Source organism: Pistacia vera, unplaced genomic scaffold, assembly GCF_008641045.1.
Source record: "Pistacia vera cultivar Batoury unplaced genomic scaffold, PisVer_v2 Contig507, whole genome shotgun sequence".
NCBI lineage: Eukaryota > Viridiplantae > Streptophyta > Magnoliopsida > Sapindales > Anacardiaceae > Pistacia > Pistacia vera.
In genome coordinates, this window is record NW_022196343.1 from 1,184,398 (window position 1) to 1,207,032 (window position 22,635).

A 22,635-nucleotide genomic window follows, 5' to 3' on the forward strand; every position below is an offset into this window, starting at 1 on the left:
CGGAATTTTACTATGAAGGAGAAGAAAAAAAAAATAAAAAAAGGGAAATTACAAGAATCTCTCAAACATCACAAATTGGCTCACTCACTAAACCCTATTTGGTGGCTCTCACTCTCTAATCATGACTCTACCTTTTATTCAATTTGTGATATCTAACTCCAAGACTTAACCCTTTTTTATAGGTAATGCATGAGATACTATTCCTAATAGGACTCAAATCTCATATGCTAATAGGAATTTGATTTTAATTCTTAATACAATTATAATCTTATTTCCAATTGTATTCCTAAAAGAAAACAATACTACTTAAATACAAATTAGGAAAACCTATGTCCTAATCTAACTCTAATTTGGATTGAATTTGGCTTCACAATCTCAACATGTAAGACATAACATTTATTTGGAATCTGTCAAAGCAAGTAATGAGGATTGAGACGGCCCCATGTTGCCCAAATGATTGCATATCCAATTAAATGGAACCTCATTTAGTATTTTATGTATGGCAGAATAGTTTCCAGAGACTAGTTAAGAAGCAAATCCTGATTCATGCAAGAAGTTAAAAATAGGTTCATGAATCAGCATTTGCTTTTCTTGCACTCATCATCACTTAAACTTATTTCAACATCTTAATCTCCCATCTACCATAAATATTTTTGTAAAAACTAATGCAATGTTGCTTAATTTTTATTTTCATCTTTTCAATATTTATGACATTCATTTTATACAAAATTTCATTTGATTTAACATGTAAACGCATAAAGTGTTTCTACATAGATTATTTATTTTCATATCAATTATAGTTTTTAAATCAATTAAATAAAAGTAAGAGAAAGAACTTATTACTAATATATATATGTAATAAAAATAAAAACCTATATTTGAAATGATGTCTTCAAGAACTAAACGCCAAATACTAATGCATGAACCTATAAGTTTTGAGAGTTGAGTTGCGTGCTAAGATGCTTTTATACATGTAATTCGTTTCTCTAAAATTACAACAAATTATGATATGACCGCTCTCGCAAGATACAATTTCTAATTTGTGGTACAAATGGAGATTGAAGAATTATATCATATATTTTATTATTCTTTAGATACAATTATCGTATAAGAAACAAATAACTAGTTTATAGTTCAAAACCTTAGAACTAAAGACTCAAGTTGAAGTGATATTATCAGGTGAATTAACTGTCTTTAGAGTAGACAATTATCATTATGTCATACTCATACTCTACATGTGCTGCCTCACTTTTTAAAACCATTTTCTTCTCTACACAAACCCCAATCATATGGAGGTCCACATGCCACCTTTGATTCATAAATTAACCAACTCAACCACCATCTCTCAATTTTATTGGCATTTGGCATGAAAAGCAAATATAAATAATGATGAAACCATTGATCCAGTAAAATAATAGGAAAGAGAGTCAGCTTGGCCACTTTCTAACTAACTCTGCAACATGCCCTACCTCAACACTGTCTCCCAACAAAATTAAGTAAATCAAATCGATCATGATTCCATGAGTTAAATCTATAAGAGAATACATTTTGAATTCAAATTAATTACTATCCATAAATATGTAACATATTCTATCACTTGATTTATTTTTATTATCATTTGCATGTGCTTGCTTCAAATAATACACATTTACAAATGATGTTAACAATATATAAGTAAAGCACCTTCATACTTGTAAACACAGGTCAAATTAAGGTGACAAAAGAATATGAAAATTGTTTCTGAGGAAATGAAAATTGTTCCGGTATTGTTTGCTGAACAATTCTGCTTTGCAGGATTTCACATTGTCACTAGAGTTGCACTCAGCATTGATGTCAGTAAAGTGGTTTACCCTGTTTATAGAAACATCATTGCACTCCTGTTATTGGCTCCTTTTGCTTATTTCTTAGAGATGTGAGTAGTTTTCTCCTTCCTAGATTCTTGATTGGCTTACATATATAGTAAGATTCTAATGTTTGTTATTTACTTGTTTCCAGGAAGGAAAGCCACCTCTTACCTTTCGTTTGCTTGTTCCGTTCTTCCTTCAAGCATTATTGGGATAAGAAACTAATATAAGCTGTCAGGATCAGGGTTTTAGTAATTTTTTTATATATATTAATAGAGCTGATGTTTTTTACTAAAGGAATTATTTCTTGGTTCTCAGAATTACCGTAAACCAAGTATTTTATCTTCTGGGTTTGTATTATGCATATCCAACTTTTGCTTCAGCAGTTCAAAACTCAGTTCCTGCAATCACTTTTGTCATGGCTTCTGCTCTGAGGTACTGAGGCTCTCGTTTGTTTTTATATTCTAATCTAGTAAGAAAGGCCTTTTTTTTTTAGGCTCCTGATGACTCTCTTTTCTTTCTGTTTCTTAGACTTGAGTGAGTTAATCGCAAGAAGAGATGGATTGCCAAGTTGTTGGAGTTATTGCTAGTGTAGCTGGTGCCACTATCATCGCACTTTACAAAGGCTCCTCTTCTGCACTGACACAGCAAACACGAGGAGATGAAGAAACCTTTATGGAACAAGAAAATTATCTTCAAAGAATAAACAGAACTGGACTGGGGTTGTATATTCTTGTTTGGCCACTGTATATCATGGGCTGGTTGGATGGGCTTCAGGTAATTAGACCATGATACTACCAGAATCGTACGTTAAAAATCATGAAGCTGATAGTGTGAATGGTTGACCATGCTGGAAATGAAGAAGTTAGCAGAAATTTTTTAACTGCAGTTTTAACCGCCGTTTGGTCTCTCACTGTTCATGCAGAAGTAGTTTTTGGGTCACTGTTTTGGATTGATTTAGTGACATGTTTAGGTGTATTAGGTGTGTTTAAGTAATTTGCTTATACCTGTAAGTATTAGTTGGTGTAAGGTGTTTAAATTTGAAATTTGTATTTTCATTAGGTGGAACAGTGGCGTGTGCTTTGTATAAATTTATCCCTATTTTTTATACAAAAATAGAGCATCATTTCAGCTCATGTTTCTTTTTCATCTGTTTTTCTGCTTCGTTTTCATGCAAAACCACAAGTGGTATCAGAGCATATATTGATTAGAGAGCCTGATAATTAATTTCTTTCTCCTAACTTTCAACCCCTATTACGACATCTTTTTGTCAAAACTCCAAATATTCAATTTCAATGGCACAATCCTCAGCCTCTCTCACTCCCCAGTCTTTAATGGCAAGTAATACCATATGTGGGCAGTCAGAGAAGGCATTCCTTCGTAGACAGGGTCTGTGGCAGTAGATGGAAGAGAACTATCAATGCCTCATTGGGACTAAATCCACCTTGAATCAAATCGGATACATGAAGAAGGCTGCCAAGGCAGCGAGAGCTCCTCTCACATTCATGCAGTAGTGACTGGCCTTGTTTACAAGATCATGGCATATGAAACACCAAAGGAGCATAGGATATATAAGTTGAGAGAAGAGTATACGGATAGTGATACAGCAAGAGGCATGCAAGTGTTGAACTTGAGAAGAGAATTTGAGTTGCTAAGAATGCAAGAAACTGAGAAGGTAAGGGAGTATGTTGATAGATTGAGACTGTGGTTAATAAAATTAGATTGCTGGGGTGGAGTTGACAGATAGAAGAATTGTGGAGAAAGTGTTGGTGACCTACCTGAAAGATTTAGGCTAAAATCTCCTCTCTGAGGATTCCAAGGACCTAACTCAAATAACACTTACAGAGCTAGTCCATTCCTTACAGCTCAGAGCAAGGAGGCTTTTAAGGATGGAGACGCAGGTGAAAGTGCTATGGTTGCAACACATAAAGGAAGTTTGTACAGTAGGAAATAAGAGAAATGCAGGAGACAGAAAGGGAAAGAGAAGGCAACGTTCAGTGGAACAAATCTGGGGGATAAAAGAGTATCCACCATGTTCCCACTGCAAGAAAAGGGACACTCAAAGAAAAGTTGCTGGTTAAACCAGGAATTTAGTGTAGAGCCTGCAAACAATTCGGCCATATAGAGAGAGAGTTTGTAAAAATAAAGGGAATCCTCTCAGTAGCAAGCTCAGATGTTTTAAGATTTGCAGCAAAGGCAAGAATCTGAGCAATTTTTTATGGCATCCTGCGGCACAGCCCACCATGCAATGAACATGGTAATTAAAGTGGGTACCCAATCACATGACTCTGAATTTGCAAAGCTTCATCAGCTTGGACAAGGCGTTTCAATCCAAGGTCAAGATAGGGAATGGAGAATTTGTGGATGTCAAAGGGAGAGGTGATGTTTCTGTGCAAACTCAATCAGGTATTAAGTTGATTTCTAATGTGCTTTATGTTCTTGAATTAAACAAAGTTTACTTAGTGTAAGCAAATGTTACAGAGACAATATGTCCTACATTTTCAGGATAATCTTGTAAAATACTAGATAGTGAGGGCTGTGAACTTATAAGGTTAGAATGATGGGAAAAAGCTTCCCATTGATTGGAAAAAATCAAAATTCAAGCTCATAGTGCTAAGTAGAGAGTCTGAAATTTGGCACATATTTTTGGCCATTATCAACCATGGCCTTAAGCAATTCAAACCAAACAGTGGTCCTGAACATGCTCGAAATTGATGAAGTTAAAACCATATGCCATGCATGTCAACTTGGCAAGGAGCAGACCACCCTTTCCCATAAACTAAGCTTGGAGAGCTGTAGAAAAACTCAACTCATCACACGGATGATATAGGACTATGCAAACATTTTCTTAAATGGGAGTAAGTATTTTGTCTTGATTAATGATAAAACTAGAATGTGTTGGGTGTATTTTTTGAAGCAAAACAATGAAATAGTTGGAGTTTTTGGGAGGTTTATGCTGCTGCTTGAAAACCAAACGGTTGAGTATCAAATGGTGAGGAGTGACAATGGGAGTGAGTATACATCAAAAGAGTTTGAAACAATCTGTATAAAGGCATGAATTAAGCACCAATTCAGCAGTCTCTATACTCCACAGTAGAATGAAGTAAGTGAGAGGAGGAATAAAACCGTTGTAGAGTTAGCGAGATGCATGTTGGCTAAGAAGAAACTGCCGAAAATTTTGGCAGAAGCTGTGAACACTTCAGTGTATTTGCTTAATAGATTCCCACAAAAGCCTTGATCAACCAAACCCCTTATGAAGCTTGGTATGGAATCAAACCAGTGTGGACCATTTAAAGGTCTTTGACAGCATTTGTTATGTCCTGATTCAGCAGTCAAGAGAAGGAAGCTGGATGACAAAGCGACTATAGGAATTCTTGGATATAGTAATCAATCTAAGGCATATAGAGTGTATAGTTAGAAACCAAGAAGATCATGTCACTAGAGAATAAAGGTTGATGAGAAAAGTGTTGGAATTAGGAAGAGAACAAAGTTGTGAAGAGAAAGTCCACGGCTGACTTATGCTATTGGTGATGAAGTTGTTGAGGAAGATGGAAGTAAAACTGAAGAAGAGCTCCCAGTTAGAGGTACTCGATCATTGGCTGAGGTTAATGAGAGGTGTAATATGGCTGCACTTGAACCAACAAGCTTCATTGAAACAGCAAAATTTGAAGCTTGGAGAGTTGATAGCAGGAGGAGTTAGCAATGATAGAGAAAAATCAAACTGGAAGCTTGTGGACAGACCAAAGGATAGAAAAGTGATTCAAGTAAAGTGGATTTTCAAGAAGAAATTAATCATGATGGTTCAATTCATAAGCACAAAGCAAGGTTGGTTGTTAACGATTTGCCAACAATATGGAATTGATTTTCAAGATACATTTGCACCGGTGGCAAGGCTTGACACAATCAGGTTGTACTAGCTTTGGCTGCACAATTCGGGTGGAAAATATTCCAATTGGATGTCAAGTATGCATTTTTGAATGGATGGCTCAGTGAAGAGATTTATATAAGCAACAGATGGGTACAAGTTAAAGGCCAAGCGAATAAGTGTATCTTTTGAGGAAGACTTTGTATGGCCTAAAACAGGCTCCTAGAGCTGGTATAGGAGGATCAATGAATATTTGAGCAACTTGGGTTATTTGAGAAGTCCAATGAGCACACATTATTATGAGAGAGGTGGGGATGAATTGATTATTGTTTCACTATATGTAGATGATCTTCTCCTTACAGAAGTAGTCCAAGTAAGTTGAATGGTTTAGGAAGCCATGCATTGTAAATTTGAAATGACAGACCTTGGGAAAATGTCGTACTATCGGTATGGAAATTAATCAAGCTTCATGTGGGATATTTGTTAATCAAAGGAAGTATTCTATGGAGGTTTTTAAACGGTTTGGCATGGATAAATGCAAGTCAGTCAATACACCGCTGGTTGCAACTTAGAAATTGAATAAAAAAGACGGGGATTTAAAGGTAGATGAGAGTTTATACAAAAGTTTAATAGGTTGTTTGTTGTATCTAATAGCAGCTAGGCCTGACTTAATGTTTGCAACAAGTATCCTCTCCAGATTTATGAGTAATCCAAGTAAAAACCATTTCAAGGCAGCCAAGAGGGTGCTCATGTATATTAAAGGTAATCCTGGACTTGGTGTGTGGTTCAGGAAGTTTGAAAATTTCCAGCTAGTGGGATATTCAGATAGTGACTAGGCTAGATCGATTGATGATATGAAGAGTACATTCGGCTATGTGTTTTTCCTGAATTCAGGTGATGTGTGTTAGTTGTCCAAAAAGAAGGAAACGGTAGCTTAGTCTATAGTAGAAGCAGAATACATTTTTGTTGCTGTCGTGAACCAAGCCATTTGGCTTAGGAAGATTTTGAATGATCTAAAGCAAACTCAGAGACAGCCTACTATGATTTTTTGTGACAATCTGTCTACAGTTGCTATGGCCAAAAACTCAGTTCATCATGGCTATACAAAGCATATTAAGATAAAATTCCATGTAGTAAGGGAAGCTGACCAAGACGGTGAGGTTGAGTTGATACACTGCCGGGGACAAGAACAGGTTGCAGACATCATGACTAAGCCATTGTCCAAAGTCAAGTTTGAATATCTTCAGTTCAGACTTGGTGTTTCCAGAATGATATCAAGGAGGAGTGTTGAATGGTGATACCATGCTGAAAATGAAGAAGTTGGCATAAATTTTTGAACTGCATGTTTTACCGCCGGTTGGTCTCCCACTGTTCATGCAGAAGCAGTTTTTGGGTCATTGTTTTGGATTGATTCAATGACATGTTTAGGTGTATTAGGTTTGGTTTAATGTAATTTTGCTTATACCTGTACGTATATTAGTTGGTGTAAGGTGTTCAAATTTGAAATTTGTATTTTCATTAAGTGGAGCAGTGGCGTGTCCTTTGTGTAAATTTATCCCTGTTTTTTGAATAAAAAACAGAGTATTATTTCAGTCTCATGGTTCTCTTTCTTTCATCTGATTTTCTGCTTCGTTTTCATGCAAAACCAACAATATGTATGTCAAAAATGTTGCAGGCTCCTGTGTTAAAGAAGTATACTGCAAAACTCACGCTTTCTTCATTTACTTGCTTTTTTTTGGATTACTTCAATTCTTAGTCATTACATCATTTATCTGGTTTTAGCTCACATCACAGCATTTACATCAGTCGGTCTGATTCGGACGGTTTGAGGTTTTTAAAACCTTAAAGAATGTGTAAGAATAAGACCGTGTGTTTTCTAGATAAAATCAAGCTAACTAGTCTTGGTAACTCATTACATTTGTCTGATTTAATAGGACATATCATATTATTAGTATTGGCCCATAAATTTTGTAAAACTAGATGAATTGACTTGAAAATTGATACTATACAATTTAATCCAAACTAAAGTAATGGCTATTATTAACTAGTAAATATCATGGAGCCAAGAACAGATTGACCGTTTCAATGTCTACTCTCATGTAACACAGTTCTCTTAGCATCTGGTTTCTTAAACAGCTCCAAGGTATACATTCAGTTCAAAGTTGCACACTATGCATGCCATTCGTTACATGATGATATCAGGCAACAGAAAGTTTGAAGGAATTCATTCAATTCAAATGACCGTAAACTTTTTTATATGAAGGGCGGGGATCAAAATCCTCCTCACAATTGCATTCTTATCCATGCACCACTATATCCTATGTTTTTCACAAATTAAAAAGAATCAACTAAAATGGCAAATACAGCAAAAGGAAGTTGTCAGAGGCAAAACTTTATGAGACACGCCAATGATTCTCAACACCAAACCTTATAAGATAAATGAATTTTATAAAGGAACATAAGTAATATCTTCCTGTTTCTTGTAGTCAATGCCTTCTTTCTATATCTAGTACTTCAAATCATGTTCCATGCACATTCTGCAATGAAATTAGAGTACTACTAATTCCTTTTATCACCAAATAGTAGTCCCAAAAATCTTATACACCATGTAAAGTCATCTACACCAACACCATGGCTGACGCTGACAAAGAATGTAAAGACACCTTGATACCAAGAGAAAATTTCAACAGAGGTCTAAATCCATGATTACATCCCACATATCCCGCCTAAGCCTTATTATGATAAACTATTGAAACCAAACTTTTATTAAGACGAAAAACACCACTGTTTGCATTTATCAGTGACTCCACCATTAAATCCCACCTAATTTATAGCTCACAGAAAATCCATTTACTTTATGATTGTAAGATTTCAAGCCCCTATTCCTGAAAAAGGTCAGTTTGACTCCTCTACATCCTAGATAGCAGAAAGAAAATTCTCATTCTCAAAGCTATTATGGACATGATGGAACCCAACAAATTAGTTAGATGCAACCGATGATACCAGCCAGTTTACATTTGCCCTGATGCTAGTAGGCCTGAAGACAATTTCAATATTGAAGCTAGAATAAGATCTCTAGGTTGCTCTGACACTAATTTTTAATCATGCATCAACCACAGAGACAATTGTTTCAAATGACAAACTCAATGTGTAGCACCCTAGGGCAAAAGATGCCTTACCAGGAATAAAATTGACTCTCAGTTCATACACATTTCCAAGCAGCAAAAAGTAATCAAAACATGTTAATACCATATGTTTCTCTTTGAAGATATGTAATGTTCCAAACAAAACAAAATATAAAACTACCAAAAGTCAAATCATTAATTTCTTCAGCAAAACTTCTATAATAAATAGTTGAGAACTGCTCAAATGGTATACAATCATTCATTCATATACTTATTCCAGGAAATGATTCATAATATATGGATTATAGAAATGTTATAGACTACTAAAAAATTATCATTAACCAATGTCAATGCATAAGAACTGATAAAAAAAATAACAGGAGAATACTCTGAAGAGAACATAAAATCCAAATTTAAACCAAAGATTTGGTGACAAAGGCAGTCAAAATTCTTCACCACAATCAATCCTAAAAGATATTACACCACAGGCAACCCTAAAACAGATGACTTACTAATATAGATAGCACACAAGCCCAAAACATAAACACCAAATCAAATTTCCGTATTTGGATTCAAACTATCGCACTGTAACAATGTCATCAATCTTCAAAATCATCCGAACACACTCTGTTGCCAGTGTAATTGCACTAGTGCTCACAAGCAGCGGCTGCACCACATTCTCCTCCAAAATATTTGTAATCTGCCCCTTCCTCACATTGATACCAGCATTGATCTCCCCCTGCGCATGCCTGTTCCTCAACTCAGTCACAATGGCAATTGGATTCAACCCCGCATTCTCAGCCAAAGTGTAGGGAATAACTTCAAGTGCCTCTGCAAATGACCTCACACAATACCCTTCCATTCCATGCAATACCTTTGCCCACGCACCTAGCTGCCTCGAAAGTTCAATCTCTGGTGCACCACCACCTGCAATCAAAAACCTTTTATTCACCAAACACCTAACTACACACAAAGCATCGTGCAAACTCCTCTCAGCCTCATCGATCACTAACTGATTCGACCCACGAACAAGTACAGTCGTAGTCCTACCCATATCCTTAATCCCAGTAATCTTCACAATTTTCCCATCTCCTAGCGACACCTCCTCCACCAAATCTGCATACCCTAACTTCTCAGCACGGAAATGATCAATATTAGCAATGGGCAAGCAATTCAAAGTCTTAGTGATAAACTCAATCTCATCCCTCTCTACATCTTTAACCACCAAGATCTTGGATTTCGCCAGATAATGCAATGATAAATCTGTCACAGCATCTCTCAAAATACTCTTTTGAATCAACAACACATTACACCCAGTGGCTTTGATCTTCTTAATCATTCCCAATATATAATTCCTCTCCTCCTTCAAAATCCTATCCATCTGCGTATAATCGGAAACCACAATGCTCTGCTCAATGTCAGTCTTCGGCGGCGAAATCTGAAACTGAATCACCGCAATTTTTGCGTTCTCGACACGCGTGGGTCCGCCTGCCGCATGACTCACTTTCTTATCAAAAACTAAACCTTTGACCATCTCAGTATCATCAACTGTCCCTCCTAATTTCTTCACTATCTTAATATCTCTCAAATCAACTAAATCTGGTTTGGCGGGATCCACCACCGTCAAAACAGCGTCAACAGCTAATGGCGCTAGCAACGTAGAGTACTGACTCACAACCTTACTATTTAACGAAGTACTCGCCGATTTAATCAAACTCTCACGGTCAGTTAATTCTACTGGAACAGCCATCGCCGTTAATACATCAACGGCTTTAATTGCAGCCTTGTGAAGAGAGTCCGAAATAACTGTCGGATGAATTCCGTTAGACAACAGAGTGAAGCACTGTTTCAAAAATGCGCCAGCGATGACAACGACAGTGGTGGTGCCGTCACCGGCAGCGGCATCCTGAGACTTGGAGAGCTCGACGAGCATCTTGGCGGCTGGCTGAAGGACTTCCATTTTGTTCAGGATCGTTGCACCGTCATTTGTGATGATGACCTCGCCGCTGGCAGTGGAGATCATCTTGTCCATACCCTTGGGCCCGAGACTGGTACGAACGGCGTCAGCCACAGCGCGAGCTGCCAAGATGTTGGCCTGACGGATGTCTTCTTTGCGCTTGTTGTCAACATAGGACTCGGTTTTGGAAGATATGGAGCGAGGTTGAGAGACGGCCGGCGCTGCCATTGGTAGGTTTAAAATCTAACGGGTGGGAGTTTAAAGTAGAAGGAAGATCGAGAGTAAAAAAGAAACCCTAGAAGAGAGATGGGGGGTTCTGGAACAAGGTGGAGTTTGAATTGAAATAGTGTATTTGGTTAAAGGAGGTGTTTGGTAGTAATAATAAGGTTGTTCTTCATTTAGGATAAATACCTCCTATATTTTTATTTTTTAAAATTCAATTTCCAGGCGAAGTTGGCAAAAGAAAAGCCTCAAAAGTCAAAACCCCCACAAAACCCCTCTACCCACATTGTCATTTCACTTCACTTCTCCACAATATGTAATGTAACCAAATTATCAATCACACAAACACTTTGTGTTCTACAAAAGGATGCCCTGCTCATCCTTTTTCATGTCTCTAAGACACAAGTCTTCCCCGTTCTATATATCCCTAAAAACCCTATTAAAACCCTCTCGCTTTTCCCTTCTTGTTTCCAGAAACCAATGCCTCTCCTTCAGGTCTGTACCTCACTTGAGGAGGCACGGGGTCCTCATCTGCTCGGCGGCTGCCACTAGAACCAGTAGGTTGAATTGGAAGAACGTTTCGTGGCCGTATTTGGAACGGCAGACCTCTAATTATGGCCAGTTTGCCCACCAGGACGCTTCCAACGATGATTCCGATCCTGAATTCGGCTCAACCCTGTCACAATTGTCACAAATGGTTAGCGATCGTGAATTCGGCCCAAACCTGTCACAAATGGTTAGTTATACTTTTTTCATTCAATTAGATAATTCGATTCAATTTTTTTGGTTTTCTTTGTGTGGCAATGTTTATTAGTAATTCAAGCTTTGAACCGTTAGAAATAATAGTAATTTGCAATAAAATGAGTAGAACATCTTAAGCCTAATATGGTTTTCTTGAAGTTGTAAGGCTAAGTGAAACCATCAAATTGCATTAGCGGTTGTTGAGATTGAGGCGTCGATAAGGTTGTTCTCTTGAGACGATATATGTCTTTCCTGTAAATGTTACAAGTGAAAAGAGATTCTGGCAGCATACATCACTCTGAACTGTAACTTACCTAAAAATTTAGTTTTGATAGATTACGCTGCTGCTTAAATTTTCTGTTAGTCATCAGTATGACTGGTATGTGGAAATTTAGTTCTCACTTGTGGCATTGTTGGTTTATGGTGTTTTAACTTCCTATCTGTTGATGTGCCATATTTCTGTATGTGACATGTCTAACTCTGACACACACAACCTTGTTGTTTAAGGCTTCTCAGTTTGGTTCAACCTTTGAGAATATGGATGATTGGAGAAGGAAGTTAACCATGCTTCTTGACAACAAAGATGAGCAAGAGATTGTGTCAAGGGAAAAAAAGGACAGGCGTGACTTTCAACAACTTTCAGCTTTGGCTACCGGAATGGGTTTACATAGGTTTATTCACTATTTTGGTTTATAGAATCATTTTTCTTGTATTTTTCATATAAATTCTTGTAACATTTAAATATTTGTTGGCAGTCGTCAGTATGCAAAAGTAGTAGTCTTTAGTAAAGTCACACTGCCGAGTTACAGATCTGATCTAGATGATAAGCGTCCACCGAGAGAGGTTTTTTCTGGATACCTAACTTTGCTTTTGCTCTATTGTTAAATTTAGTGTAGTTTGAGAATGATAATGGAACAAATTCTTAAGGATAATTAATGATAAAATTCAATTTGCTGACCACCTTCAGGTTATCTTACCATTGGAACTGTTAAGAGAAGTAGATAGTCATCTCAAAGCTTATGAACAACTCAAATATAGAAATGGGGGATTTTTGTCAGATAACTCTTTGTCAGAATCAAACAGCAGTGGAAGTATTGCTACTGATGAAGGACTTTACGAGCAGCAGGTCCCACTTGTGAGCAATAGTGCTTTAATGGAGAAAATGCTCTGGTGGCGAAGTTTGCCGCTGCGTGAAAAGCAGCGATATTGGCAGGTTCATTTCTACTCTAATAATTTTATAAATTTCTTCCTGTGTCAGTTATCCTAGCTGGCATTTCTTGTTTTTCTGTAATTTACTTATATTTGAGTAATATGAACATAATTTTTTTCATTTTATTATTTTGATAATAAGAATTAAGTCTCGCTTGTTTTTCAATAGCAAAATTAAATGCCACTGCAAGAAAGCACTAATGTGCTTCTTGTGTCCTTATTTTGTAAAACGTTGCCTGCAACATTGCTATGAAGGGATAATTGTGTTGAAGAAATAGAATGACTTTTTACTTTGTTCCTTTGTGTAGCTAGTCTTTATACTCACTCCCGTGTTCACAAGCTACGTGTTGTAATGCTACTGTGGGTTATGGATATAGAGATGATCAATTTCCTTTGGAATGATAACTATACTGTCCTGTAAGACTTTTTTGTGATCAATGTCTCTATCAATCAGTTAAACATTGTTGTGGCTGACATTGATGGGAAAATGATAGATTCTATCGGAGACTTACTTGAATCGAATTAATTGAGTTGCTGAGAGTTGTGAAAAACATAAATAAATAGAGGAAAAAAATTCCTATATTGATGCTTACTCTCTAGTTAACAGCAGCGTAATACAACTCTGGAATAATCATCCGAAGCAAAACCTTAGCATGCTACTTTTTGGAAGTGGAGTACACACGAGCATTTTTATGATTTTGAGATGTAGTGTTTGCTTGTTTTACAGTGGCTTTTCCTTATTTGGAAAATATCCGTCTTCAGTTTAGGCATTTTTTAGGGATTTTAAATCTGCTCTGAGTGTTATTTTCATTTTTCTTTACAAAGTCAAGTATGAAGTTTATGCTATATATCATGTTTCCTGTCAAATATTAAATTCAATATATGTTTCTCATTTTTTCTTAATGGGAATTTTGGTTTGGTTGCTATATTCATGTCTAGAAGTTGGAGTAGAAGTTGTCAATAATTAGTTTGTACTGTTAGTAGTTATAGTTAATATGTTGGCAGAACAAGTTTCTGATCTCTCAGTATTGCTACAAAATTTGTATGTTTCATTTTCATGTTTTTGCCAGTTTTTTTTATTTTAGGATTAGGATGGCTTTCTGTTTTCCTTTTTCGTTCCTCTGAATGTCTCAAATTTTTTTGAAAAACTTGAAATCTTCTGTAGGAAACTCCTGAAGGTCAAAAGATGCTCGAATTTCGTAGAAGCCTTCCTGCACATAAGGAGAGGGAAGCATTATTAAATGCCATTGCACAGAATCAGGTGAAGTATAATGAGTTTGTTGTTATGAGTGGGTCTTGTTGCCTGTTTAGATCCTTCCTTTCTTTCTATCTCTCTCTGTATGGGTTTGATGTCTATAAGAAATCCTTGTGGCCTTGTTCATTGAAGATTTGGATACCTTAACTAAGCAGGCATTTATTTGTTCCTTCCATGAAAGGGCCATTATCTAGTCATGGCGTTGCCTTAGTAAGGGCGTTGTTCTGAGTAAGGGCTTTATTCTGTTTAAGGTCCGAACGCATAAAATCATTTTGCATCAACTGTGATTTGATAGATGCATCTACCAAACAAATAATATCAGTTTTACATGCTTACATAATTTTGAAATTGTTACTGATGGCTGACATGCTCATTGTAAAAACATGATTTACTGTTTGCAGGTGGTTGTTGTCTCTGGTGAAACTGGCTGTGGTAAAACCACCCAGCTTCCTCAGTACATATTAGAATCGGAAATTGAAGCTGCTCGTGGAGTAGCCTGCAGTATCATATGTACTCAGCCTAGAAGAATATCTGCCATTGCTGTTTCTGAGAGAGTTGCTGCAGAACGAGGAGAGAAAATTGGAGAATCTGTTAGTTTCTTCTTCTGATATTACTACCCTTGCTTCAAAAGCCCAAGCTTGTTGTATGATTTAGATTATTGTGGTATTGTCAATGCGGATTAATTCTTTATTTATTTTTACTTTTTGTCCCTCTTGAAAGGTTGGGTATAAGTTCGGCTAGGGGAATCAAAGGGAGGGACACACGCCTTCTGTTTTGCACACGATGAATACTATTGAGGAGTTACTGTTGTGATAGAAATTTGAAAGGTGTAACTCATGTTATTGTTGATGAGATTCATGAACGTGGAATGAATGAAGGTAAGTTAAGAATTCAATAAGTTCCATTTGTGTCGTGTTCCTGATGGGCTGCTTACCATAGTTTGCAATATTTCAGATTTTCTCCTTATGTCTTGAAATCTCCTTCCTCGACGACCAGAATTGAGGTTGATTCGATGGCAACCCTAAATGCTGAGCTTTTTTCTTCCTACTTGTGGGTGCTCCAATGCTACATATCCCGGAATCAGGATGCTATTTACTAAATACTTAAGTGTTATGAACTTGTCCCTTCTTTTTTAATTTTTTACTCAATTGTTATGGTCTTTAATTCCATTTTTTTTATTCTTTTGTGTATATTCATGATGTTATTTAGCATTAGCTTGTAAGGTGATATTATTAGTCATTCACATCCTTACTTTTATCTTTTGTTCAAATGATTTTTTAGTTATTCAATAATTTATCAATTATTATTTTCCACTAGTAGTAATTTATGATAATTTCGACAATTGACAGTCGAATCAATTTTTTAAACTAAAAATTATTGTCTTTCCTTCGTAAAAGATGGAATGAAGATTTATTTTGAAAGGACATGATAATGAACCTGGCATGAAAGAAAATTATACTTGTTGCTCAGTCACCTCACAGTTTTTTCATAATCAATGAACCTGTTTTGCTATTTTCAGTCTACATAACTTCTTTATTTCTATTACGAGTAAAATTGTATTTCCTCTATATAAATTTATATCTTTTTACAATTAACATGATCTGATTGCTTCCTAGTTTTGTTTATAATGATATAAGAAGATGATGATAAGATTTATTGCACTTTAGACGGACACAGAGCCTGTTATTTATTGTTTTCTCCATTTGTGCGGAGTGGGTATTCATTTTTGGCTTACATGTTTAAGGGTTGTTATCATGGTTAGGTAGGGGCTTGCGAGGTGTAGGTTGGGGAGACTTGATATTAAAAAAAGTTAGAGCTCCAATTGCATAAATTTCAACATGTTCTCTTAGTCCTTGTTTCTGGCTTTTAGGAGTTGCACATTCTTCTTGGTCTTATGGTGACTTAAGCCAGTTCTGCTCTTGTGCTCCTTCCCTCCCTCTGGGATAATGATTTCGCTTATTCGGATTTGTAATATTTCTGCTTATTTTGATTCCAGGGTTTTACATACCCAGTTGAAGACATTTTCTGGAAAGATTCTGGAAAGGACTGGATATCAGTTGACCCTTTATAATCAAATTGATGATTATGGTCAAGAAAAGTCATGGAAATGCAAAAACAAGCTCAAGCTCTGAGAAAGAAGAAGAGTCAGATTGCTTCAGCTGTTGAGGTATGGAAATCTTGTGACGTTAACTTAATGGAGTTGCATGAAGATTCAGGTTTGGTTTCTTTATTTTGTCTTTCTTTATACATCTTCCTTTAAACTTGTGAACAGGATGTACTTGAAGCTGCTGACTTTAAAGTTATAGTTACGCACTCGAGAGTCTTATTCTGTTGGAATCCTGACTCAGTTGGATTAACCTCATTGAGCATGTACTTTGCCACATTACAAAGAACGAGAGACCTGGGCAGATTGGTTTTTATGAGGTTGGGATGACATAAACTCATTGAAGGATCAGCTCCAACGTCATCCTCTTTGGGGATCCTGGAAGGGTTTTGTTGCTTGCATGCCATGGTCCATGGACAGCTCTGAACAGGTGTCTCTCTCTCTTCTTGTATATGTATATATAAGGATCGATAATGATGCCATTCCTCTATTGCTAGTTGTCTTCTCAACTGATTTATTTTGTTTTTCTGATTCCTTTTTTCACATTTTTTGATGCAGAGGTTAATTTTGATAGCCGAAGATGGAGTGAGGAAAATAGTCTAGCTCTACAATAGGCTGAAACTAGTATCACTATTAATGATGCGGTTTTTGTGGTTGATTGTGGGAAGGCGAAAGAGGCTCTTATGATGCACTAAATAACACTCCTTGTTTGCTTACATCTTGGATTTCAAGGCTTCTGCCCGAAAAGTAAGATAATTCTTTATAACCATGTGAACATTTTACCTGTTTACTGAATTTTTGCTGATGTGAGGGGTTGTTGGCTAAATAAAATGTGGGTGGACAGTGGCTGTCTTTTAATGTTATCTTTTCTTACCTAATCCTTCCTAAACTTCACTCAGCCAGGCCTAAACATGAATCAAGTTTATATTAAATGAACGAAAAGAAATTGTTTTCCTTGGAACTCTTATTATATCAATGTAGCCAAACCTAGGCAACCATTGCAAAAAGAGTGGGTGAAAAAAAGAGTGACAGTTTGTGATAGTTCAAATAAGCAAGGAAATTGGTGTTGGACGCTTGGTTGTTTAATTGTATGCTTGAGTGGGGCCATTATGTGACTTTCGTAGCGGCAATGGTGCATCAATGTAGCCAAATCTAGCTTCCTTGTAAACCCAAGATGTAACTTGTTTCAATTGGATGTGGAATTGGCATCCCCCTATCTAATAGCTTGAAGCTCTGTCAAATCTACATATTCTTTGGTGGTCCTATGTTGCTTCTCTGGCATCTTAGGTGCTGGACATGCAAGTAATGTGAGCATAATGAATAGGAATGCATTTGCTTTGATACCACTTTCACCAGACTAATGATTGTCCTTGATTAAAAACTATGTTGTGAGGTAATGAGCTTACCTTTCTTTTAAGCTTATGGCCATCTTGCTTCTATCATTGTTTGTTGATTTTATTTTGGTTGGAACTTCATAGCGGTTCATTGTCTCCAGAAAGGCTCTGTTGACTTCATTCAATGAATATTGCAGTTCAAGTGCTATCATTTTAATGTGGTTACAGTGTGGCAAGACAATCAGTAACTGAAGTATTTATTCTATGTTGTTTAATTCTTTGTGCTTACTGTAGTAGAATTATACATGGGTAGATAAATACTTGGTTAAGATCCCATAAACTATAGTAAAATTGGAATTTATGCTGCATTCAATCCTATCTCATCAGATCATGAGGCTGAATAATCCTAGCGTTTCCTAACTTAAAATGGATATATATTATTTATTGTTTTACTTGCCCTTTATTCTAACTTTTCTATTGCTACTATTATTATTTTATTTTATTTAACAAGATTATATTTATCATTTTTATCCTTCTTATTTTGTAATTTGTATTGGGGAATATGCTTCTTTCTATGAATTTGTTTTCGTAATTGATTCTTTGCACCAAATTATTATACAAGGCTTTGTAGTTTTTTGCAGACTATTGTTTTACTTATTCTGGATCATGGATCTTAACATAATCACTCATCTTCTGCATGTTGTTCTGTAGAGAAGAGGAAGAGTGGTCGTGTTCAGCCTGGCGAGTGTTATCATCTTTATCCCAGATGTGTGTATGATGCTTTTGCTGATTATCAGTGCCAGAACTTTTAAGGACTCCGTTGCACTCCTTGTGTTTGCAAATCAAAGTTTACAGCTTGGAAGTATATCTGATTCCTCTCTAGGGCCTTGCAGCCACCTGAACCTTTATCGGTACTTTCAATTTGGTTTTGCCTCTCAGTACCTCATAGTTATGAAATTTGCTGATAAACTAGAAAAATACTACGGTGGCATTCTTTTTTGGTCATTCTTTTTTTTTTTTTTTTTTTAAATACTAGATGTCTTCATCAGAAGGGTCTATTTTGTCTGTTATTAGTATCTGTTTGCAATTGCATTTATCAATCGCTTGATCTCTGGTTTTTTTGTAGGTAAAAAATGCTATTGATTATTTAAAGATCATTGGGGCTTTAGATGAGATGAAAATCTGACAGTGCTAGGTGCAGAACGTTTCTATCTTCTCAAGCTGTTTCAATTTAGGGATATTGGTTATTCTAAAAGGACAAAACCTTAAATATAATTGGTGGCTTTGCAGGACGCAACATGGCAATGCTTCCAGTTGAACCAAACTTGGAAAAATGCTGATATTAGGGGCTATTTTCAACTGTCTGGATCCCATAATGACTGTTGTTGCTGGTCTTAGTTTCCGAGATCCTTTCTTGATGCCGTTTGACAAGAAGGATGTAAGTTTGCTAACATGATTGTCGGTGCAATTAATAATTCTATTCTTTCACTATTATTCTTTCTAGCATTTTTGCTGCTACTTTTCTTCTTTACTGATATGATGTGTATGCCTATAAGAATTTTGAGAGGACTTGGCAGTTGAGCGTTTATGTAGAGTGAAGATAAAACATTGTCCTCTTTTTTTTCAGCTTGCGAGTCAGCAAAAGGCCAATTTTCTGCTCATGACTACAGTGACCATCTTGCATTGTACGAGCCTATGATGGTTGGAAAGATGCTGAAAGGCGGCAATATGACTATGAGTACTGTCGGAAAAATTTTCTTTCTGCACAAACTCTGAAGCCATTGACTCTCTACGTGGGCAGTTGTATTGCTCAAAGATACTGGTCTGGTAGAACACAATACAGAGAACTGCATAAATGGAGTCTGATGAGCACCTGTTCGGGCAGTCATCTGTGCTGGTTTGTTTCCTGGAATATGCTCTGTATGGTGAGTGATGCACTCTTCTGCATTTGTTTTACAGGTTACAGTAACTTGTTTGTTTTCTTATCCTAGTTGCTGCATTCACTTTATTGATTTCTTTAGTTGTATTTTTTACTTTGATGTCATTAATAATTCAATTTAAGTTCCAATAGGAAAAGGTTAGATGTTATAAATTTAAAGTAAGTCGCCTATTTCCCCATCTAATCAGTTGATCTGTTTGGATTGTGTATGATTCTCTTTTCTACTGAGCTGGGAAATATTTACTGATACAATTTAATCTACAGAACAAAGAAAAGTCTATAGCACTAAAAACAATGGACGGTCAGGTGTTCTCACTCGGTAATTTCTTGTCTTTCAGCTCCTTGGTGTTCAATTAAGAAATTGTTATTGATTTATTTATTTTTTTAATAGAATAATGGATATAACAGTTTCGATTATTGGTTTTCACTTTGATTTTTTTGTTGATATGGCATTAAACAGAATTCTGTGAATGCTGGGGTACCCAAAATTCCTTACCCATGGATGTTTCAATCAAAAGGTTAAAGTGAATGCTGTTTTTCTCCGGGATTCGATGGTATATCTGATTCTGTACTTCTCATGTTTGGAGGGAGCATTTCCAGTGGTGGACCAGTATGTTCTACGAGCACTTCATATCATTTCTCATAGGACTAATATCCCTGGGGATGACACTGGTGATTGTTTTAGTTTGGTCTTCCTCTGCCATGTTTTTGTTTAACGCTGAAACTACATGTTGCTTTTATAGGAGGACACCGAAAATGCTAGGAGGATACTTGGAATTTTCCATGGAACCAGCATTAGGGAGATGTATTTAAGCTTAAACGAGAGATCAATGAACTAATTCAGAAGAAAGTAAGTATTAACTGACTTTTCAGAGTTGTATATTTGTTAATTTTTATGCTGTGTGTTTCCTTATCCAGAAGCTCTTGTTTAAAATTGTGTGGTGTCTAATTTGTATTTTTATTTTCTTGATACATATGTTTTTGGGTAGCTCCTGAATCCTGAGATGGACATGCAAGACACAATGAACTCCTAATGGCAGTCAGATTGTGGTGTCAAAAGAAAATGTGAGGGCAGATTTGTTGATGATCATCAGGTGCCGGAACCCTCACAAAAGGAAGCAAAAGTGACACTTCCAGTTCCAGGTATGGTCTCAGAAGGAGGAGGTGATAATTCCAAGACTGAGCTGCAAACATTAGGTATGGTCTCAAGGAGGAGATGATAATTAAGACTGAGCTGCAAACATTGGCTGTCAAGGAGGACAAGAAGTTCCAACCTACGAGACAAATGAGCTGAAAGGCAACCAGTTCCTTTCTACTGTGATAGTTAATGGTCGGATTTTTTGGGCAACCTTGCGCAGTAAGGAGATGCTGAAAATGATGCAGCCGCTGCCGCTCTGCTTGGTTGAAAGGATTTAATCTTGGAGATAACTGAGCTTAGCCGAATAAAAGACAAAGGGTGATACTACATCCTTATTTTTTACTGGGCACTGAAGTTCTGGTTTAAGTTGCAAGTTTTGTGGCATTTTGGGATGCGGGTAGCTGTGGAATTAAAGGCTGGAAGAGGAACCGCAATTCACAAAATCGAGGGCAGTACTGTTGACCCTTTTTAGTTAAAGGTTAAAAGTAATTTTTGAGGCCAAAACTGGGATTCCAACTTATAGTTTTCCAATGGAGGAGGGGTCTCTCAGGACTTGATCAAGTGGTATGATTGTGTATAGTACTAGTTATCTTCTGCTTTGGTCTTATGTTCCAAGTACTCACAAACCTTTGGAAATCTGATTATGAAACCGGTAAGTGAACCATTGGATAAACACTGCATTTTCAGGAATAAAGACAACGTGGTCAGACCAGCCTTCCACAAGAATTCACAATTACTAAAATTTTGAAACCTTTCTGCTTGCCTCTTATGTCTCAATCTTCTTGCCATTTGAGAAATTTTACCTCTATGGAAGAGTTTGGGTTTTTTTCGAGAAATGAGCAGAAGTCGACCTGCCTTGTTATGCCATCCTTATTTTAGTTACTGTAGCTGTGTGACGAATATGGACTAATAATTACCAAAAGTCTTTCATAGACTGAGAATACATATATATATATACCTTGGAGGATCAATGCTCCGTCTTTCCCATCACAGCGTTTAAGGCCAGCAGTCCCTCCCTGTTTTAACACCCCTTTTCTTGATGATGTCGATTATCAATCTAGACAGTTTCTTGAGTAGACATGAACTTCTCAATCCACAAAAACTCTTTGTTGGTAATAAGGAATAACTTCTCCACTGAGTTGTGAGAAGCTATATATGTAGAGGTAACGATGTTAGTGAAATCATGAAATTATATTGGTTCCTGCATATCCTCCATTGGAGAAATAGTTGCTGAAAACATGGTTTCGTTTGTTTCGCATTTGGGAATACTATTATTAGTATTCTAAAAAAGTTAAACAGTAAAATGTCATTATTTCAAAATATTATTCTATATTTTTCAATTTGTTTAAACTTCTTAAATTTGTTAATTTAACAAATAATCCTAAATAAATTTTTAGAAATTGCAAAACACTCCGGCCATCTCCGACAGTGGTGGTGATTATCGTATTTAATGTGTGGATTGAGGGTATTTTTGTTAATTTTAATATTTTATTATATGGGTGTTTAGTAAATAAACAAAAATATGAGAATTTTTATAATTTTTAAATTTTATACCGTAATACTTACTTAATTTAACTTTTTTTAAAAGATTATTCTAAAAATTATTAGAATAATGAACCAACGGACAAACTATGACTTTATTACTGTGGGAGTTATCTAGCGAGCAAAAGCTTTCGGCTTTTAGCAGAGCAGAGTACCTTTAAACCGTTTAAATCAGCTGTATGTTTTGTTTGTCAAAGTACAATTAGACAAAAGCTTTCCGGATGGGGAGGGGTCCTTCAGGATCGATGATCAAGGGGTATTGTGTATTACTAGCATTAGACTGCTTTCGTCTGCTCGACCTTGGACTAAGTACCTCAAAATCATAGCCTTCGAAGGCTCTTCAAAATAAAATCTTGGTAA

At 36.4% G+C, this 22,635-nt stretch overlaps 1 protein-coding gene and 2 pseudogenes across 1 annotated transcript; 2 read left to right on the top strand and 1 right to left on the bottom strand.

Moving 5' to 3' along the window:
- Nucleotides 1-1,727: 1,727 nt before the first annotated feature.
- Nucleotides 1,728-7,491, top strand: LOC116105922 (annotated as a pseudogene).
- Nucleotides 7,492-9,224: 1,733 nt separating this feature from the next.
- LOC116105957 (T-complex protein 1 subunit delta) lies at nucleotides 9,225-11,141 on the bottom strand. Its single transcript, XM_031392318.1, has one exon. It carries the CDS (start codon nucleotides 11,017-11,019, stop codon nucleotides 9,412-9,414), a length of 1,608 nt encoding a protein of 535 aa, XP_031248178.1. The 5' UTR covers nucleotides 11,020-11,141; the 3' UTR covers nucleotides 9,225-9,411.
- Nucleotides 11,142-11,262: 121 nt separating this feature from the next.
- Nucleotides 11,263-21,011, top strand: LOC116105923 (annotated as a pseudogene).
- Nucleotides 21,012-22,635: the final 1,624 nt, after the last annotated feature.